This window comes from Salvia splendens, chromosome 17 (genome assembly GCF_004379255.2).
Source record: "Salvia splendens isolate huo1 chromosome 17, SspV2, whole genome shotgun sequence".
Taxonomy (NCBI): domain Eukaryota; kingdom Viridiplantae; phylum Streptophyta; class Magnoliopsida; order Lamiales; family Lamiaceae; genus Salvia; species Salvia splendens.
The window spans coordinates 27,254,301-27,275,512 of NC_056048.1; the positions used below are offsets into that span (position 1 = coordinate 27,254,301).

At 35.8% G+C, this 21,212-nt stretch overlaps 1 protein-coding gene, 1 long non-coding RNA gene and 1 other non-coding gene across 3 annotated transcripts; 1 reads left to right on the forward strand and 2 right to left on the reverse strand.

Moving 5' to 3' along the window:
* Positions 1–221: 221 nt before the first annotated feature.
* On the forward strand, positions 222–1,002 carry LOC121773620 (pleckstrin homology domain-containing protein 1-like). The gene has a single exon (XM_042170513.1). It carries the CDS (start codon positions 313–315, stop codon positions 745–747), a length of 435 nt encoding a protein of 144 aa, XP_042026447.1. The 5' UTR covers positions 222–312; the 3' UTR covers positions 748–1,002.
* Positions 1,003–14,782: 13,780 nt separating this feature from the next.
* TRNAK-CUU lies at positions 14,783–14,855 on the reverse strand. The gene has a single exon. It is a non-coding gene; the product is annotated as a tRNA-Lys (tRNA).
* A 664-nt stretch (positions 14,856–15,519) lies between these two features.
* LOC121774141 lies at positions 15,520–17,813 on the reverse strand. Its single transcript, XR_006044936.1, has 2 exons — positions 17,367–17,813; positions 15,520–15,776 (listed from the first exon to the last, which is right to left on the reverse strand). It is a non-coding gene; the product is annotated as an uncharacterized LOC121774141 (long non-coding RNA).
* Positions 17,814–21,212: the final 3,399 nt, after the last annotated feature.

The window sequence follows — 21,212 nt, forward strand, 5'->3', positions numbered from 1 at the left end:
AATTTTTTTAATACTCTACTATTAGACCATTATAATCGTATTCTACACTAAATCGAAAGTGTTACTATAAAATTAGGATTTCCTTGAAATAAAAACTTATAAAGATAGATTAACCTAACAATAACAATATATCAATATAATCAAAATTCTAAAACAAAATTCAATTTTTAATATTATTTTTATAACAACTTCTAGCAATAATATAACTAAGTCACAAACAAGCAAACAGCATCAGCTTGTGCTGTGACAGCTCTCCACTCTCTCCCTTTCCATCGCCTCATCTCCACCACCAAATCCCCCAAATCCGCATCAATGGTGAGCTTGTGGCGAGCGGCGATGGGCGCCACCCAGCCCAACGCCGACGACTACGACGGCGTCGAGTTCTGGTCCGCGGCGGAGCGCGCTGGCTGGCTCACCAAGCAGGGCGAGTACATCAAGACCTGGCGCCGCCGCTGGTTCGTGCTCAAGCAAGGAAAACTCTTCTGGTTCAAGGAATCCGACGTCACCCGCGCCTCCCGCCCCCGAGGCGTCATCCCCGTCGCCGATTGCCTCACCGTCAAGGGCGCCGAGGACGTGCTCAATCGCCAATTCGCCTTCGAGCTCTCGACTCGGAGCGACACGATGTATTTCATCGCGGATGCGGAGAAGGAGAAGGAGGATTGGATCAATTCGATCGGGCGATCTATTGTTCAGCACTCGAGATCGGTTACCGATGACGAGATCCTTGATTATGATAGCCGGAAATAGTTTAAATTAAGTAGCAGGTACTGTTTGTTGATTCCGCCTTTTTTTCTGAAATTTGTTGGAATTATAGGTGTTTCTCTGTTTATATTGCTGGTTTATGTATGTTCTTCCATTTTCTGGTTTTAAATTGGGGGTTAGGGTTTCAAACATTGATGTGTAATTTGATATTGATACTGTATGATTTCCACTTTGAAAATTGGGGGTGAATAATAGTAACCTCAAGCTTCAAGTTTATGGAAAATTCAAGTTTGATAAATATTTCCTGCTGGTTTGATTCCTTATTTCTGGAATTTGTTGGAATTATAGTTGTTTCTCTGTTTATATTGCTAGTTTTTGGATTGGGGGTTAGGGTTTCAAACATTGATGTGTGTAATTTGATATTGATACTATGAGATGCAGTATGATTTCCACTTTGAAAAATTGGGGTGAACATCTCCAGTTATGGACAGATTTCTGCTGGTTTGATTCCTTGTTTCTCAATAGCGTCGTTCGGTTTTGGCGCGACATATTCAGTTGTTTGATCTCCCTTTATCGTTCTTCCTGAAATTAGTTTAGTTCAGAAGTGAAACTATAGCTGTTTCTCTGATTATGGATATATTGCTGGTTAATGTATCTGATTTTGGATTGGGGGTTAGGGTTTCGAACCTTGCTGTGTGAAATTCGATTTTGGTAGGATAAGCTGCAGTATGATTTGTGAATAGCTTCACGTTTGGTAAAATCTTGTTTCTCAATGTTGTCCTTCCATTTTGGCGATGTTGTGTTGAGCTCGTGTTATGTTTCTGAGCACCATCTAAACCATCCTCGCCCCTTCCGATGATTGGGCCAATGATCATACATACCTTATTTCATCGTTTTTCTCCAACTACTTGCATGGAGAAACTCGGGTTCTTGGCATTGAGCACGTTTTCGTATTCAAAAAGTATTAAGCTTTTATTCCGCCCCCTCAGATTTCATGGGCAGTCAACATTCATATGCACAAACACAATAAGTTCTGGATATAATATCTGCATTGCAAAAGCTCCATTGAAGATGATATGGACTAACTGCAATTTGGCATGGTGTAACACAAAAGGATTCAATATTTTTGTCGCATGGAATATTTGTGCCCAATTTGCACGACGTTCCACAAACCAGAGAATCTGAAACGATTGAAAAAGGGTCATTTGGCATGTACTCCCTCCGTCCCGGACTACTCGCACATTTTCTTTTCGGCACGGAGATTAAAGAATGAGTGTATAGCAAAGTCAACAATTGCGGCTGTAGGTGATAATTTTTACTAAAAATGGAAAGAGTGCAAATAACTTGGGACACCCAGAAAGAAAATAAGTGCAAGTAGTTCGGGACGGAGGGAGTACATTTTATCGATAAATCAAAGACTGTCTGAAGAATAGTAAGCATGTAATCCAAAAATATCTCTAAGAGAAAAGTTCACAACCAAGAATGGTTCAAACCAACAAAAGTCTATTGCCAATACACACTCCCTAACATATATCAAAACAAGCAATAGCAAATTTTATAAGTACATGTTGGGTCCCCGGTGGTGCACACCCGAACTCCACATTAGTATGATATTGTCCGTTTTGGGCAGAGCCCTCACGATTTTGCTCTTGGGGTACTCCCCAAAAGGCCTCATACTAATGGAGTTGGAGGGGCTGGGAAAATATACCGAAATACCGCACTACCGTACCGAACAAATACTGAAAATACCGAATTTTCCGTATACCGTACTTTTCGGTACGGTATCATACCGTACCGACAGTTTTAGGTACGGTAAAGGTATGCATTTTGTATATACCGCGGTATACCGCGGTATACCACATCATACTGCAATTGCGGTATATAACAGAAATCACGATACGGTATACCGACAAAAGCGTTACGGTAACGATATCTAAATTTTGGTATACCGACTTTTCAGTATACCGCAATTGCGGTATACTGACAAAAGCAGTACGGTAAAGGTATGGTTTTTGGTCATACCGCACGGTACGGTACGGTATGCGGTATGGCCATTTCGGCGCGGTATACCGTACCGTTTCAACCCTAGTTGGAGTAGCCCATTTATATGCTTGCAACTATTGTCCATTCTTCGATGTGGGATATAGTTTGCTTCACAACAATTCACCACAATCCTCCCCTCAAACCAAGACCACCAGACCAAGACCAGGATCTCACACAGGTCACAGGCCCAACCCAAGGCCATCGGACCAAGATCACACACAGGTCACCCCAGGTCTTGGTCGAGCTCACACACCACATCGGAGAACTTGCAAGCGCAACCCACCGAACCCCGAGCCACATAGGCCCAGCCCCTGAACTAGGGCTCTGATACCACTGTTGGGTCCCCGGTGGTGCACACCCGAACTCCACATTAGTATGATATTGTCCGCTTTGGGCAGAACCCTTACGGTTTTGCTCTTGGGGTATTCCCCAAAAGGCCTCATACTAATGGAGTTAGGGTAGCCATTTATATGCTTGCAACTCTTATCCATTCTCTGATGTGAGATATGATTTGCTTCACCACAATTCAGTACATATTTAAAAATGGAAATCAAATTTAATACCAGATGCAAGAGCAACGACGAGGACGACCATAAATAAAATTGGCTTAAAAAACTTTGCCATTTTGTGGTTTTGAATTAAGTTTTGAATTAAGTTTTGAATGTAGCAGTGACTGTATATGAATATGGGACTGATGGATGTAAACACATTTAGTTTTGGGACTGATGGATGTAAACACATTTAGTATTGGGATTGATGGATATAAACAACTTTTAAACTTTATGGGTTTTAGTTGATTTTCCTTTCATTAACAAATTCATTAGTACCTAGAAGTCTTTTAAATATAATGTAATTTTTATAAGCAAAAATAGTACTTCATCCGTCTCTGAAAATTTGTCACATATTTCCATTTTCATTCGTCTCACAAAATTTGTCACATTTCACTTTTTACTATTTTTACTATTTTTGGTAGTGGACCTCACATTCTACAAACTCATTCCCACTCACATTTTATTACTTATAACTAACATTTAAAAATAGGATCCACATTCCACTAATTTTGTCAATCCACTTTCCATTACAATTCTTAAAATCTGTGTCCGTCAAAATGTGACAAATTTAGAAGGATTGAGGGAGTACCTATTAATAATTATAATGAAAATAATAACAATGGAGAAATAAATAACTTTAATTATATGATGAAATATTAAAAATCAATTTCAAAATATTACTTTCAGTACATCATTCTCATATTTAATTTTGCATGAACAATATCAATACTATCTTGCAAAGAAATGTAGACTGGCTTTATATATCAAGATAGTTTATTATTCACGTAAATTTAAACAATGAGAATGATACATGGAAACCAATATTTTTAATTTGATTTTAAGAATTTAAACGATACCCAACTTTAACAGCCTGATTTGCAAGTTGTGTAATTAAAAGCTCCGTTCAATTACTTTTAGTTTTAGTAAATTATATCTTACTAGAATTTTAAAAAATATTTGACTCATATTCTGTTATAAAATTAATACTATTTCATATAAAAGCAGACGTTAAATTTAACCAACTTTTTCCACTTATTTTTTTCAAATGCCATGAGTCAAAATAAGACTTTATCTAGATATATAGTTGAATCAATACAGAATTATTAGGACCAATTGAAATTATAAAAGCAGCATATATTTATAAATAATTGTCGTTTTGTAAAACACCAATTGAAATTGTGACTTGAGAGCGAAATGATCAAATTCTCCAACCAAATGAAGCAATTTATATTTGAGTTACACAATGACAAATATGCCGATCCTATTAATCATTTCACAAAGCAATAAGATGGGACTAATTAAGAAAATAAATTATTGGTTAGGCTGTATAATTTGCAAGTAGTTAGTGTTTTGGCTGAGCAAACACAGCTGAACAGAGTCGCTCACTGCATGGAGCCGTTGGAGTGCATAAGCTGATTCAAGAAAGTGTAAACTAGCCATTGTTGGTTATTAACTGACTCAAGGGAGAAGTTAGTTTGTTGTGAATCATTCAACTGCTCGAGGCTACGCGGTATATATAGATTAAAGATGAACAAGAAAGAGATAAGCAACCAAGTGAGGCTTAAAGAGTTGAATCACGTTTTCCATCCTATAGTTCTCAAAAGAGTTGTGTGAGTTCATCTTGTAATCGAGAGATAGAGTGTGTGTGTTTGTAATCCTTCTCGTTTCGAATCAGTTCAATAAAGAGAGTCTCATCGTTTCGCCCGTGGACGTAGGCTTACGCCGAACCACGTAAAACCCTATTGTTCTTGATCTTGCATGTTCGTTGTCAACCATCTTCAACGTTGCAAACTTACAACGTGGCGCCGTCTATGGGAAGCGAAGTTTGAAGATGGCGATTTCAAGATTCGAAGCGGAGAAGTTTTCGGGAAAGAATGATTTTGGGTTATGGAGGTTGAAGATGAGGGCGATGCTTGTTCAACAAGGTCTCGCCGAAGCATTGAAGGATCGAGATACGAAGGAGGATCCTGCTGATCCGAAGGAGGTAGCCAAGAAAGATGAGATGTACGAGAGAGCCCACAGTGCTATAATCTTGAGCCTTGGTGATAAGGTTCTCAGAGAAGTTGCGAGGGAGACGACTGCGGCAGGTGTCTGGTCAAAGCTAGAATATCTGTACATGACAAAGTCTTTGGCGAATCGCCTCTACATGAAGCAGAGGTTATACTCGTTCAAGGTGAATGAGGATAGGAGCATCGAGGAGCAGCTCGAGTTGTTTAACAAAGACATCGATGATCTTGAGAATATAGACGTCAAGATTGAAGATGAGGACAAGGCAATCATCTTGCTGAATGCCTTGCCTAAGTCCTACGAGCAACTAAAGGATGCGATGCTCTATGGGAGGAAAACTACTATCTCTCTTGAGGAAGTTCAATCTGCTCTGAGATGCAAGGAACTTCAGAAACAGGGGATCAAGACAGTGGATCCTATGGCAGAAAGCTTGAATATAAAGGGTTTCAAGGGGAAGAAACAATTCAAGAAGAAGTCCACTGGATTCAAGCAGCCTCAATATCAAAAGGGAGGCCAAGAAACCGAGAAGGAGACAAGATCATGTCATTATTGCAAGAAGCCCGGTCACTTGAAGAAGAATTGCTTCTCATGGAAGAAGAAGCAGGCTGAGCAGACAGCAACAACAGATTGTGTGGAGGAAATGGAGATTCCTCAGGCTCTAAATGTGACAGAAAATGATGAAGGGGGTCCTTGGATAATGGATTCTGGGTGCAGCCTGCACATGTGTCATGTAAGACACTGGTTTACTGATCTGTCCGAGAGTAAGGGTTCAGTGTTGCTGGGAAATAACCAGATCTGCAGCATTGAGGGAATTGGAAGCATAATGTTCAAGATGCATGATGGAAAGAGAAGATTGCTCACTAAAATCAGGTACATTCCGGATATAAAAAGGAATCTAATCTCACTTGGCATGTTAGAAGCTAAGGGCTGTTCTTTTGCCTCCACTGGTGGTGTAATGAAAATCTTGAAAGACGGAGAAATTGTTATGAAGGCAGAAAGGAAGAGTAGCAGCAAGAGTAGCAGCCTGTACTATCTTGTAGCTGATGTAATTTCTGGTAGTGCAAATATTGTGCAAAAGGCTGATCTCAGGAAGTGGCACTTGAGACTGGGACATCTTGGTGAGAAAGGAATGAAAGAATTGATCAAGAAACAGCTGATTCAACCAGATAATGGCTCTGGAGATCTGGGCACTTGTGAAGAGTGCATTCTAGGCAAGAGCAAGAAATTGGTGTATCCAAAGGGAGTTCACACTTCATCATCTCCACTTGAGTATGTCCACAGTGACCTGTGGGGTCCAGCAACTCCATTAACCATTGGAGGGGGAAGATATTTCCTATCTATTATTGATGACTATTCGAGGAAGCTGTGGGTTTTTATCATGAAAGAAAAATTAGTGACCTTCTCAAAGTTTAAAGATTGGTGCAAGGAAGTTGAGGTTGAAAAGGGAAGCTCAGTCAAGTACCTAAGAATTGATAATGGGCTTGAGTTTCTAAGTGCTGAGTTTGATCTTTATTGCAGAGAGAAGGGAATGAGAAGGCATAGAACCGTGCCATGTAATCCACAACAAAACGGTGTAGCCGAGAGAATGAATAGAACCATCTTGGAGAGGGTGAGGTGCATGCTTTTTAGCTCGGGTTTGCCAAAGAGATTTTGGGGGGAGGCTGTAGCTATGGCAGCTGTGTTGATAAATAGAAGTCCCTCCTCTGCTATTGGTTTTGAGACTCCAGATAGCAAATGGTATGGAAGAAATGGGGACTACTCTAACTTGAGAGTCTTCGGGTGTATGACCTATGCTCACATTAGGCAAAGCAAATTGGAAGCCCGGGCCCTTAGATGTGTTATGGTTGGTTCAGAAGGGAGTCAAAGGGTATAGGTTATGGTGCATAGAGCCAAACAAGCAAAGGATCATTATCAGCCGAGATGTTCAGTTTGAAGAGAGTAGAATGCCATTTCTCGAGGGTAACACCAAGCAGGTGGAGGCTGAACCAGAGAGACTGACTCAGGTGGAGGTAGAAGCTAGAATCAATGAAGAGCCTACTGGAGCTGGGGAATTATCTGAGGTTGCAGAAGATATTCCAGAGCAAGATAGCTCAGAAAACGACTTGAGAGACTATGTTCTAGCAAGAGATAGAGTCAGAAGAAATGTAAGGCCATCTACTAGATATAGTGATGCTGAATATGTCCTATATGCACTATGCATTGCAGAAAAGATTGAGTACTCGGAGCCATCAAATTTCAAGGAAGCCATGGCATCAAATGAGAGCAAGCAATGGATGAAGGCCATGATGGAAGAGATAGAGTCATTGATGAAGAATAGGACATGGATCTTGGTGGATAGACCAGCTGTGCAGAGGCCGGTCAGCTGCAAGTGGGTGTATAAGAAGAAGGTGGAGGCTGAGAATAAGATTAGATTCAAGGCTAGGCTTGTAGCCAGAGGTTTCACACAAGAAGAAGGTGTTGATTACAATGAAGTTTTCTCACCCGTGGTGAAGCATGCCTCAATTCGGATATTACTTGCAGTGGCTGCTCAGAATAACTGGGAGTTGGAGCAGCTTGATGTTAAAACGACATTTTTGCATGGGGAATTGGATGAGACTATATATATGGAACAGCCAGAGGGTTTCTTGGTGTATGGGAGTGAGAATAAAGTGTGCTTGTTGAAGAAGAGTTTGTATGGATTGAAGCAAGCTAGTAGACAATGGCACTTAAAGTTTGATGAGCATATGAAGAAGATAGGCTTCCAGAAATCTGAGTATGACAGCTGTGTGTATTTCAGAGGAGGAGATGGAAGAGACATGACATATCTACTATTATATGTAGATGACATTCTCATTTCTGGTCCAGACTTGAAGGAATTGGGCAGAGTGAAGAAGCTGCTGGCAGAAGGCTTCGAGGTGAAGGTTCTGGGCAGAGCTCAGAGGATTTTAGGGATGGATATAGTGAGAGACAGAGGAAAGGGAACCTTGTGGCTATCCCAAGAAAACTATATCAGCAAAGTGGTGAAGAAATTCCAGACAGAAAACAGCAAGAGTGTCTCTATTCCTATGTCACAGCAGTTGAAGTTGTGCAGAGATCAGAGCCCAAAGAATGAGGCTGAGGAGAAAGAGATGGATCAGATTCCATATGCGAACATTGTGGGGTGCATTATGTATACCATGGTCTGCACCAGACCAGATATTGCTCATGCAATTAGTGTGGCAAGTAGGTACATGGCCTGCCCGGGAAAGCAGCATTGGTTGGCCTTGAAAGGCATATTGAGGTACTTGAAGGGGCATGGTGATCTTGGGATTTTGTTCAAAGCAAGAAATGGGGTAGAAGTGAGGATGCCTTAGTGGGGTGGGGTTCTGTGACTCAGATTATGCCGCGAATATTGACAATAGAAGATCACAGTTTGGCTACATATTTACTTTGTTTGGAGCAGCCGTGAGTTGGAAGTCGGGGCTCCAACATGTGATGGCTTTGTCAACTACAGAGGCCGAGTATATGGCGCTCACGGAAGCTGTAAAGGAGAGCATGTGGCTCAAGGGAATCATTGAAGACTTCGGACTGAAGCAAGGGAGTGTTGCTATCAAGTGTGACAGCAGCAGTGCAATCTGTTTAACGAAGCATCAGACCTTCCATGAGCGTAGTAAACACATGGATGTCAGACTTCATTTCATACGGGATGCAGTGGAGAAATGAAAGGTTAGGATTGAGAGCACTGATCACTATGTTGCAGATGCACTCACTAAGGCGTTGCCAACTTCTAAGTTCAGGTACTGCTTAGACTTGGTGGGGCTGGTTCGAAGGTTTTAAGGATGATGTATGATTGGCGAAACGTTGGATGACCGAGTGCTGGTTTGATCATCCAAGGTGGATGATTTGTTAGTGTTTTGGCTGAGCAAACACAGCTGAACAGAGTCGCTCACTGCATGGAGCCGTTGGAGTGCATAAGCTGATTCAAGAAAGTGTAAACTAGCCGTTGTTGGTTATTAACTGACTCAAGGGAGAAGTTAGTCTGTTGTGAATCATTCAACTGCTCGAGGCTACGCGGTATATATAGATTAAAGATGAACAAGAAAGAGATAAGCAACCAAGTGAGGCTTAAAGAGTTGAATCTCGTTTTTCATCCTATAGTTCTCAATAGAGTTGTGTGAGTTCAACTTGTAATCGAGAGATAGAGCGTGTGTGTTTGTAATCCTTCTCGTTTCGAATCAGTTCAATAAAGAGAGTCTCATTGTTTCGCCCGTGGACGTAGGCTTACGCCGAACCACGTAAAACCCTATTGTTCTTGATCTTGCATGTTCGTTGTCAACAATCTTCAACGTTGCAAACTTACACAAGTTAACTGAAATATTCTTTTATTGAAGACTAATTAATATTTGTATTTCATATTTGTTGAAACTGAAGGGTATAAAAAATACATTGAAGTATTACATTTAAACTGTGATTCCAACCCCTCTGATTTGGTGGGAAGTCAGTCAACAGTCATATGCACAAACACAATAAGTTTTGTCAACATTATCTGCATTGCAAAAGCTCCATTGAAGATGATTTGGACTAACTGCATTTTGGCAATGTTGAACACAAAATGATTCATTATTTGCGTCGCATTGAATATCCGTCCCCAATTTGCACGACGCTCCACAAACCAAACAATCTGAAATAATAATAATAATAATAATAAAAATTCATGGCATGCATCTTTTTAAGCACATATTTAAAAATGGAAATCTAATTTTATACCAGATGCAAGAGCAATTAGGACAGCCATAAACAAAATCGACTTCAAAATTTTTGCCATTTTGAGGTTTTGAATATAGTGATTGTATATGAATATGAGACTAATTATTCGTTATGTGATTCGCTTAAATACTATCGACATTGTGACTATTGAGCTTTCTATGAGGTTTGTTGGGATAGTGGAATTTATGGCTATTATCAATATATAATATGAATGGGATTCATGGATTAACCAACCTTAAAATTGGTTTAAAAAATTTATGAAATTTGAATTTGTCTTAACTATTTTATGTCGTAAAAATATGATTGTGTGCATCTAATATATTGAAATTACTATATTAGGTTTGTTGGGATAGTGGAATTCATGGCTATTATCAATATATAATATGAATGGGATTCATGGATTAAACAACCTTAAAATTAGTTTAAAAAATTTATGAAATTTGAATTTGTCTTAACTATTTTATGTCGTCAAAATATGATTGTGTGCATCTCATATATTAAAATTACTAGTATTAGGTTTGTGGGATACTGGAATTCATGGCTATTATCAATATATAATATGAATGGGATTCATGGATTTACCAACCTTAAAATTAGTTTTAAAAATTTATGAAATTTGAATTTGTCTTAACTATTTTATGTGGTAAAAATATGATTGTGTGCATCTAATATATTGAAATTACTAGTATTAGGTTTGTTGGGATAGTGGAATTCATGGCTATTATCAATATATAATATGAATGGGATTCATGGATTAAACAACCTTAAAATTAGTTTAAAAAATTTATGAAATTTGAATTTGTCTTAACTATTTTATGTCGTAAAAATATGATTGTGTGCATCTAATATATTGAAATTACTAGTATTAGGTTTGTTGGAATAGTGAAATTCATGGCTATTGTCAATATTTAGTATTGGCATTGATGGATATAAATAATCTTAAAATTAGTTAACAAAATTTATGAAATTTGAATTGTCTTAATTATTTTATGACCAAAAAAATAGTGATTGTGTGCATCTAATATATTGAGATTAATATTAGGTTTGTTGGGATAGTGGAATTTATTGCTATTGTCAATATATAATATGAATTGGATTAATGGATTAAACAGCCTTAAAAAAATTTATGAAATTTGAATTTGTCTTAACTATTTTATGTCGTAAAAATATGATTGTGTGCATCTAATATATTGAAATTACTAGTATTAGGTTTGTTGGGATAGTGGAATTCATGGCTATTTTCAATATTTATTATTGGCATTGATGGATATAAACAATCTTAAAATTAGTTACACAAATTTATCAAATTTGAATTGTCTTAATTATTTTATGACGAAAAAAATAGTGACTGTGTGCATCTAATATATTGAGAATAATATTAGGTTTGTTAGGATAGTGGAATTTATGGCTGTTATCAATATATAATATGAATGGGATTAATGGATTAACCAACCTTAAAATTTGTTAAAATAATTTATGAAATTTGAATTTGTCTTAACTATTCTATGTCGTAAAAATATATGATTGTGTGCATCTAATATATTGAAATTACTAGTATTAGGTTTGTTGGGATGGTGGATTCATGGCTATTATCAATATTTAGTATTGTCATTGATGGATATAAACAATCTTAAAATTAGTTACAAAAATTTATGAAAATTGAATTGTCTTAATTATTTTATGACGAAAAAAATAGTGATTGTGTGCATCTAATTTATTGAGATTAATATTAGGTTTGTTGGGACGTGGAATTTATGGCTGTTATCAATATTTAGTATTCCGAGTGATTCTTAAATTTGCATGACAACTCGAAATTTGATAAACTCTATATATGGGTTTCAGTCAATTTTCCCTTCATAGTTAAACTTTATTATATTGATTCGTTTAAAATTTAGAAATATTATGTTTACACGTCATCTTATTTTGAATCATTATAAAATAAAAAGGGGAAACTTAAATAAAATAAAATTAAAAAAAAATCGAATGGATGAATAAATATAGAAAAAAAATCAAAACAAATGATAATATATAAATAGAATAAGATATGAGAGATGAAATGTTTTTTTTGGTTTAACCACGTGTAGATGAAATATTAGTTAGGCTGTGAATTGCAAGTTACTGAGATTTTTGTTTAGTTAATGACAAGTACCTTTGCTTCATGAATTGTTGAAACTTTTGAGTACACTATTACATTATTTATCAGAAAAGAATAATATAAAAATCAAATTGATGTATTTCATTTAAACTTTTATAGTCTCATTTTGTCCCCTTAATTTTGATGGACATTCAAACACCACAAGTATATGCACAAACACAATAAGTATTGTTTACATTATCTGCATTGCAAAAGCTCCATTCATAAGGTGCTGGACTAACTATATCTTTGCATGGTCCAACACAAAATATAAGATTATGTGGGGGGCATTTAATCCTTGTAGTTTTTCTGCACTCCGTTCCATAAACCCGATAATCTGTAATGTATAAAAAAGGTCATTTTTTCCGATAAACGATAGACTCCTATTCAAGAACAATGAACAAGTAATCCAAAACATCGCTAGCAGATAAGACAAGAGACAAGAGACAAGAGACAAGAGACAAGAGAAATATCGCAAGTACATAGTTAAAAGTTCAATTTAATATAAGAGAAACCAGTATTATGGAAATTAAATTTGATACCAGATGCAAGAGCAACAACGACGGCCAAAAATAAAATCGACTTCAAAATTTTCGCCATTTGACAACTTGTGGTTTTGAAATATGGGAATTGTTATTCATCTTGGGAATTGATTAAATAATATAGTTTAGAACATATCGACTATACGAATTAGCAACGTTTTAAATATTTTTATTTTCCTCAAAACTACTAGATCGTAAGGAACTATCACGTAGTGAGGGAAATAGCCATTTATAGATATATTGCTAATATTCACATTGATTTAAGGATTAATAAAAATGGAAAGAATGGAGAGTAATATTTTATTTTCCAAAGCATAAGAACTAGTCACATTGTGAGACTCTAAATAAATATGGAAAGAATGGATTTAATACTTATTATATTTAATTGTGTAGTGATTCGGTGTGAAATATGATGCTCGGATTTGGAATCATCACCATACAAGCATTATCAAGTTTACTAAATGCATCATATATATTCATTATTATTATTAATTGATTTAATGATTAAATCTATCGCAATCTCAAATGGTTTGTTAACTTTATCACAAATCTTTGAACTTTGTTCATTTTATCCAAACCTTTAAAACATTAGGATACTTTGCTCCTTCCGCATACATAGAGATTGAATACTTGATTTCATGCTTAAGTGACAAGGTGTTGAGCCACTACATCAACGATATTGGTTAATTTTATTCTTTAGATATACTTTAGTTAAGGTTGCAATTGCACTTTAGATTCCATTGATAGTTTTGTTTTTTCCCATAAAATTTTTATCACCAATTCCATGTATGTCACAAATGTCTCTATAAGAATAAGCCTTTCCCATCTCATTTTTTACATGCGATTCACATTTTTTAGCGATATTTTTTTATAGAAGAAGACAATATTAGATTTTATAATCAATCTTAGTACAGGTCTTGAATTTTCTAAGAAATTTTAATGACATATTTTAATATCATATGGAATTAACGGTAGGCTAAGTATTAATAATACATTGTATTTCTTATTATAAGGTTTTCATAATAGCTCATCATGACAAAAAAATGTACTGTGAAATATTAGTAGTTTGAGAAATACTTGTATTTTGAGTATAGTAATATGTGTGTTATAGATAAATACTGATACTAGAGTGTAATCATTTACATTAATTTCTTTTGGTATGCGGATATGAAATAGTTAAATTAAATTATTTAAAAAATTTATCTAATTTGATTAAATTAAATTGGTGGTACAACAATATTGTAATTATTACTAAAGATGCCGTTTTGTACATGAATGACACAATAGAGAAAACGTTGAAATTTCGTGATTTCATTTTAAGTTTCACTTTTTCTCCAAACCTTGTGGGACTGAGTCACTTGAGTAATATTGCTTCATTGGTTAAATTGACCAGTTGTTGTTGAAGCTATAGTCGGGTTAAAGTTCATTTGGCCGGTCCCAGTCTGCTTACCCTCAATTTCACAATGCTTTGATTATGAAGGCTGAAACCATGTCATCGCCACTGAACTTTTGTTTCGATGTGTATATATATTCATGACACGAACGAACTTTTGATTCGTTCGTACTAGGTTAATACAACTAGAGTTGTCAAATATTACCGCACTAGTAATGTTGGCCCAAGTGAATTCCTTGGCTCGGTCTGCTTACCAAACCCTAGTTTCACAATGCTTTGATTATGAAGGCTCAAATCAGGTCATTGCCACCAACGAACTTTTGTTTCGATATATATATATATTCATGACACCGGCGAAATTCATTTGGATTGGTCAAACCCAAATGGATGTATGCATATTAATGACTCACACTAGTCATGTTGGCCCAATTAAAGTGAAGCTGGATACAAATTCATTTGGCTCCTTTGGTTAGGATTAGACTACATACATTGTTCGGTTTTGAATTGGACAAAATTAAATAAATACGTAAATGAATTGGAATATTTTGGAAGTGCCATAATTTAATATTTTTAACATAAAAAAGGGTGTAGGACTTGAAATTTTTAGTAATATATTTTTATATTAATGGCACATATTAATTTCTATAGCATAAAATATTTTACTCTTTTTAATGAAAACAAATATCTCCCACCGTGGGACTCGAACCCACGACCACAAGGTTAAGAGCCTTGCGCTCTACCAACTGAGCTAGACGGGCTACATATCTTTTTTAATCTTCAGTCGATCTTTGTTATGGTTTCTTTAATAGAAAGAATCATTTTATTTAATATGAGAAAACAATATTATGGAAATATAACTTGAGATAAAAGATAAATCATAGAGTTTTTCCAAGTTTTAGTTAATCACATAAGGTTGCATTCGTGTGTGAATAGTGTCTTTTGATGATAATCAATATCGAAGACAATGAACAAGTAATTCAAAATATTCATATACTAGAAGAGATCACAACCAAGAACAGTCCGAAACAGAGGCATCTTGGTCGGGGTGTCATGCTCGTGCTAACGACGTTTGATTTGTTTATAGGTAAGGTAATTTCATAAATTCGAACACACCGAAGATGAAGTTATGAAAGGTTGTAAATCATTTTGGAAGGTGAATTTCATCTTGCAACTTTCTTCCACCGGTAAGAACACAAACAACAATTATTAGTAACATAATATCAGGATTTGGTTTGGATTTTGTATTGAGATACAATTTGGGGACGGAGGGAATATTTAAAAGTAGGACCCACATTCCACTAACTTTTCCACCCCGCTTTCCATTATATTTTTGTCACGACCGCACTTTGCTAATGATAGCAAAAGCGGGAAATCTGTGACTAATAAGCGGAATTAACGAAACAAGGAAAGAACTCAAGGGACTTGCTGACAGGCCAATCAATTGATACCACAAATTAGAAGCCAAGTATTTGATTACAAGATCTCAAAATAGAATAATTCATCATATCAACCTAATCAGAGTTCGCAGGTGAGACTTCAAAATTCTCACTTGACAAAAGTACATGGGAATAGGTCCTTACTAAACGACTTCGTGTATGAAGACACGAATCGTAGAGAAATCCACTTGATTATTTAATAGCATCGACTCCGATCAATATTTCTTCCTCTTGACGTTCAACCTGCACATTTATAAATACATGCAGGGCTGAGTACAGGAGTACTAAGTGGACACGTGCCGAAAACAAAACATACTTATATAAGTTGTCATCCATCAACAGTATCACACGAGGTTTTTCTTAAAAAGGCCCGAGCATACTAAATTCTTTTGTGATCTTAAAAGTCCGACTGCAGTCTAAGTTCTTGGTGTATCCTGCCATGTCTGAGAATCTAGTGTATCGTGAAGGTGGCCACCTTCAACAGTACCCTCGCCGGCCAACCTCTCTAGGATGGCTCCCGACTCTTGCGCGCTATATTCCAAATCGTAACGTTTTGGCGTAGCCAAAACCAACAAACATATATCTCTAACAGACAGGTCTCGAAAACAAACATTTTATGGCATAACAAACACTTTAAAATGATCGCATATTCATTTTTTGAGAAAAAAGTATTTTATAACTTCAACACATTTGCTTTATATCCACACTATAGTGCTGGATATTAAAAGAAAACCCACCTAGTATGCTTATATCCGATTAAAAATCCTCATTTGGCCTCACTTGCCCTTGAATAAACTCTCATTTAGAAATAAATAGCGTAACACGCTAATTAGTAGTTAAACTATTTTTCTGAAAAAGAATGCATGCATCCTATAAGATAACACCTACGTCTTAGTCTCTGCTTTTATAGGATTTTTCTTAAGGCCGCCCATGGCGTCGCGGGGCGACGCCGGTCGGCCCTTTGCGTCTCAACTTTAATATTTTCCATCTTTGGAAACTCAATAATTTATTCGGGAATTAAAATAATTAAGTTCCAAGCTCAATTCCTTAAATTAATTCCAAACCCAAACAAAAATAAATTCTCTAGCCCAACAATTATTCTCGGCCCAACTAAAAGCACCTCTTGATTATTGAATTGGAATTGACCCACTATTAATTAATTCCCCAAGTCCAAGATCCTTTAAGGATTAATTCATTGGCCCAATCTCATTAGGTGGCCCCAATACATCCATATACTCCCTTCCACCGTGACTCTCTCTCTCCGGCTCCTTCTCCGACGAATCGCCGAGCGCCGGGTAGCGTCGGGCGTCTCTCGGCGCCGCCTCAACGATGCAGCCGCCACTGCCTTCTTCTCAGCGTTGCTGCTCCGGGAGCGTCTCGCCTCAGCCCTCGGCGTCAAGCATTCCATCGGCTCTCCCAGCGCCGCTGCATGCGTCCTCCATTACTCCCTTCGACGATTTCTCCGCCGTCAAAGCTCGTCGTCGAACGGCCTAAAAGCTAAGTCATCCTTCCCCCTTTTCCCTTCTATTTATTTCGTAATTATGGAGTTCTTGGTCGTTGGTTGTTGTCGAGCTTGGGTGTTATTTGATTGAGAATTATTGTCTTAATTTGGCGATGTTGGGGGATGACTATGTCGTCTATATGGATTGTGGTTTCTGGGCAGTGAACTAACTCAACTTGGTTAGTTATTGTCTGCTTGGTAAATGTTCATGTTGCTTTAGTGATGTTTGCTCAAAGTGGGGGAATATCCTATTTGAGGCTCTATGTTAAGACTATCTATTGCTATTGCCCTATTATGATGCAAGAGTGTAATGTGGTTGGGGGAGAAAATACCTCACTCGGTGCACCCTCTGTGGCTTGTGATCGTCTCTGTGTTGCCACTTCCTTGCGCCGCCCGTTCCTCCCTCCGTCGCCTCTGTTATCCGAGAGCCTTGGGGCCGAGAGAAAGTGTGGAGGGGAGGGGGGTGACGGTGGTATTTATAGGCCATCCCTTGGCCTCTTGTGGCAGGATTTGGGGCATTGGAGCTCCCATTTTTAGCTCCAAGCTCATCCCCTTTTGAGCTTATTGATTAAGGGAATCTATTCTTACCTATTTGATGCAAGCCTTGGGGCTGCCCCCTCTTGGCTGCCTCCTAGTCTCGGTTTGGAGGGTGTGGAAATCTATTGTTGCCTTTAAAAGGCCCTTGGTGATGAGCTTATCCTTTGCTCATTCTTGTTCTTATTCTTTTTGCAAGTTTGGTGATGTGTCACAAAGATTGCATACTTGCTATTTTGAATAAGTCCTCCACTTTTGAGTCTTGTGAATCCAAAATTCTCATACCTATTTTTATGTTTCACTTGTAGGTGCAAGTTGTCCCTCCTTGTGTTTTGTGGAGCAAGAATCGAGAGGGAGTGATGAGGGGAAAAGAGAAAGAAGACTTCTTCTTGAAGCTTTTGTTTTCTATATTACTTTAGTAAATTCCAAGATTTGTATTGTCCCTTTCATACATGTAAGCATGTACTATTAGCACCTTCCTTAATCATGTAATTTGCATCTCCACATGGAATTTGTTAATGAGAACATATCTTTTACTTCTATGCTTGAGGACAATTCTTGTACTTGTTTCCTTCACAAAACTTGTTTTATTCCACGATGGAAATTACAACGGAAATCCTACGTTCACACGCTCTCCACGTGAGGATTAATTAGTCTAATAAATTCGGATTATCCATAACAAAAGGAAAGAATTTCAGGGGCGTCACAATTTTTTAAAATCCATGCTCAGTCAAAAGGTGACAAAATTAAGGGATGGAGGGAGTGCCTATTAATAATTGTAATATTAACAACGGAGAAATAAATAACTTTCAGTACATCATTCTCATTATTTAATTTTACGTGAGCAATATTAGTACTATCTTGCATAGAAAAATAGACTGGCTTTATACATCAAGATAGGTTATTATTCAAGTAAATTTAATTAAACAATGAGAATGATACGTGGAAAGTAATATTTTTAATTTGATTTTAAGAATTTAAACGATAACTAACTTTAACAGCCTGATTAGCAAGTTGTGTGCATCTCTATCCGAAATACTCTTTCCATGAGAAAAAAATCATTTTGTTATAGTGGACATCTGCAATTAAAAGCTCCGTTCAATTATTTTTATTTTTAGTAAATATATCTTAATTACAATTTAATAAATTATTCGACTCATATTCTGTTATAAAATTAATATTTCATATAAAAGCAGACGTTAAATTTTATCAACTTTTTTCACTTACCTTTTAAAAAAAATGCAATAAGTCAAAATAAAACTTCATCTAGATATATAGTTAAATCAATACAAACTTATTGGACCAATTGAAATTATAAAAGCAGCACATATTTATAATTAACTGTCGTTGTCGTCGTGGGTAGTGATAAAATGCAAACTCATATATTGTATAAACTCCAAACTTTTCAACACAGTGTCAACACAACGTCAACACAATGTCAACACAGTGTAAAAATTCAATATTTTGATGTCAACACAATGTCAACACAATATCGACACGATGTCAACACAGCATCAACCGTTGAAACTGTGTTGACATTTTTTGTTGATATTATTTTGTCATCTGTTGATATTTTCTGACGGTTCAGATCATAGTTTGGAGTTTGTACAATATTTAGAGTTTGCATTTGATCACATTCCTAACTGTAGTTTTGTAAAACACCAATTGAAATTGTGACTTGAGAGCGAAATGATCAAATTCTCCAACCAAATGAAGCAATTTATATTTGAGTTACACAATGACAAATATGCCAACTAGATTTTGGATCCTATTCATCATTTCATAAAGCAATAAGATGGGAGTAATTAAGAAAATAAATTATTGGTTAGGTTGTATAATTTGCAAGTTAACTGAAATATTCGTTTATTGAAGACTAATTAATATTTGAATTTCATAATTGTTGAAACTGTAGGGTATAAAAAAAGATACATTGAAGTAATACATTTAAACTGTGATTCCAAGCCCTGTGATATGGTGGGAAGGCAGTCAACAGTCATATGCACAAACACAATAAGTTTTGTCAACATTATCTGCATTGCAAAAGCTCCATTGAAGATGATTTGGACTAACTGCATTTTGGCAATGTTGAACACAAAATGATTCATTATTTGCGTCGCATTGAATATCCGTCCCCAATTTGCACGACGCTCCACAAACCAGACAATCTGAAATAATAATAAAAAAAAAGTCATGGCATGCATCTTTTTAAGCACATATTTAAAAATGGAAATCTAATTTTATACCAGATGCAAGAGCAATTAGGACAGCCATAAACAAAATCGACTTCAAAATTTTTGCCATTTTGAGGTTTTGAATATAGTGATTGTATATGAATATGAGACTAATTATTCGTTATGTGATTCGCTTAAATACTATCGACCATTGTGACTATTGAGCTTTCTATGAGGTTTGTTGGGATAGTGGAATTTATGGCTATTATCAATATATAATATGAATGGGATTCATGGATTAACCAACCTTAAAATTAGTTAAAAAAGTTTATGAAATTTGAATTTGTCTTAACTATTTTATGTCGTAAAAATATGATTGTGTGCATCTAATATATTGAAATTACTAGTATTAGGTTTGTTGGGATAGTGAAATTCATGGCTATTGTCAATATTTAGTATTGGCATTGATGGATATAAACAATCTTAAAATTAGTTACAAAAATTTATGAAATTTGAATTGTCTTAATTATTTTATGACAAAAAATATAGTGATTGTGTGCATCTAATATATTGATTGTTTGAATTTGTCTTAACTATTTTTAGTCGTAAAAATATGATTGTGTGCATCTAATATATTGAAATTACTAGTATTAGGTTTGTCAATATTTAGTATTGGCAGTGATGGATATAAACAATCTTAAAATTAGTTACAAAAATTTATGAAATTTGAATTGTCTTAATTATTTTATGACGAAAAAAATAGTGATTGTGTGCATCTAATATATTGAGATTAATATTAGGTTTGTTGGGAAAGTGGAATTTATGGCTATTATCAATATATAATATGAATGGGATTAATGGATTAACCAACCTTAAAATTAGTTAAAAAAATTTATGAAATTTGAATTTGTCTTAACTATTTTATGTCGTAAAAATATGATTGTGTGCATCTAATATATTGAAATTACTATATTAGGTTTGTTGGGATAGTGAAATTCATGGCTATTGTCAATATTTAGTATTGGCATTGATGGATATAAACAATTTTAATGACATATTTTAATGTCATATGGAATTAACGGTAGGCTAAGTATTAGTAATACATTGGATTTCTTAGTATAAGGTTTTCATAATAGCTCATCGTAACAAAAAAGTGTACTATGAAATATTAGTAGTTTGAGAAATACTTGTATTTTGCAAAGTATAGTAATATGCGTTTTATAGATAAATACTGATACTCGAGTGTAATCATTTACATTAATTTCTTTTTGAGAAATACTTGTATTTTGTAAAGTATAGTAATATGCGTTTTATAGATAAATACTGATACTCGAGTGTAATCATTTACATTAATTTCTTTTGGTATGCGGATATGAAATAGTTATATTAAATTATTTTAAAAATTTATTTAATTTGATTAAATTAAATTGGTGGTACAATTCAATTCAAATAATATTAATATCACACTTTTGC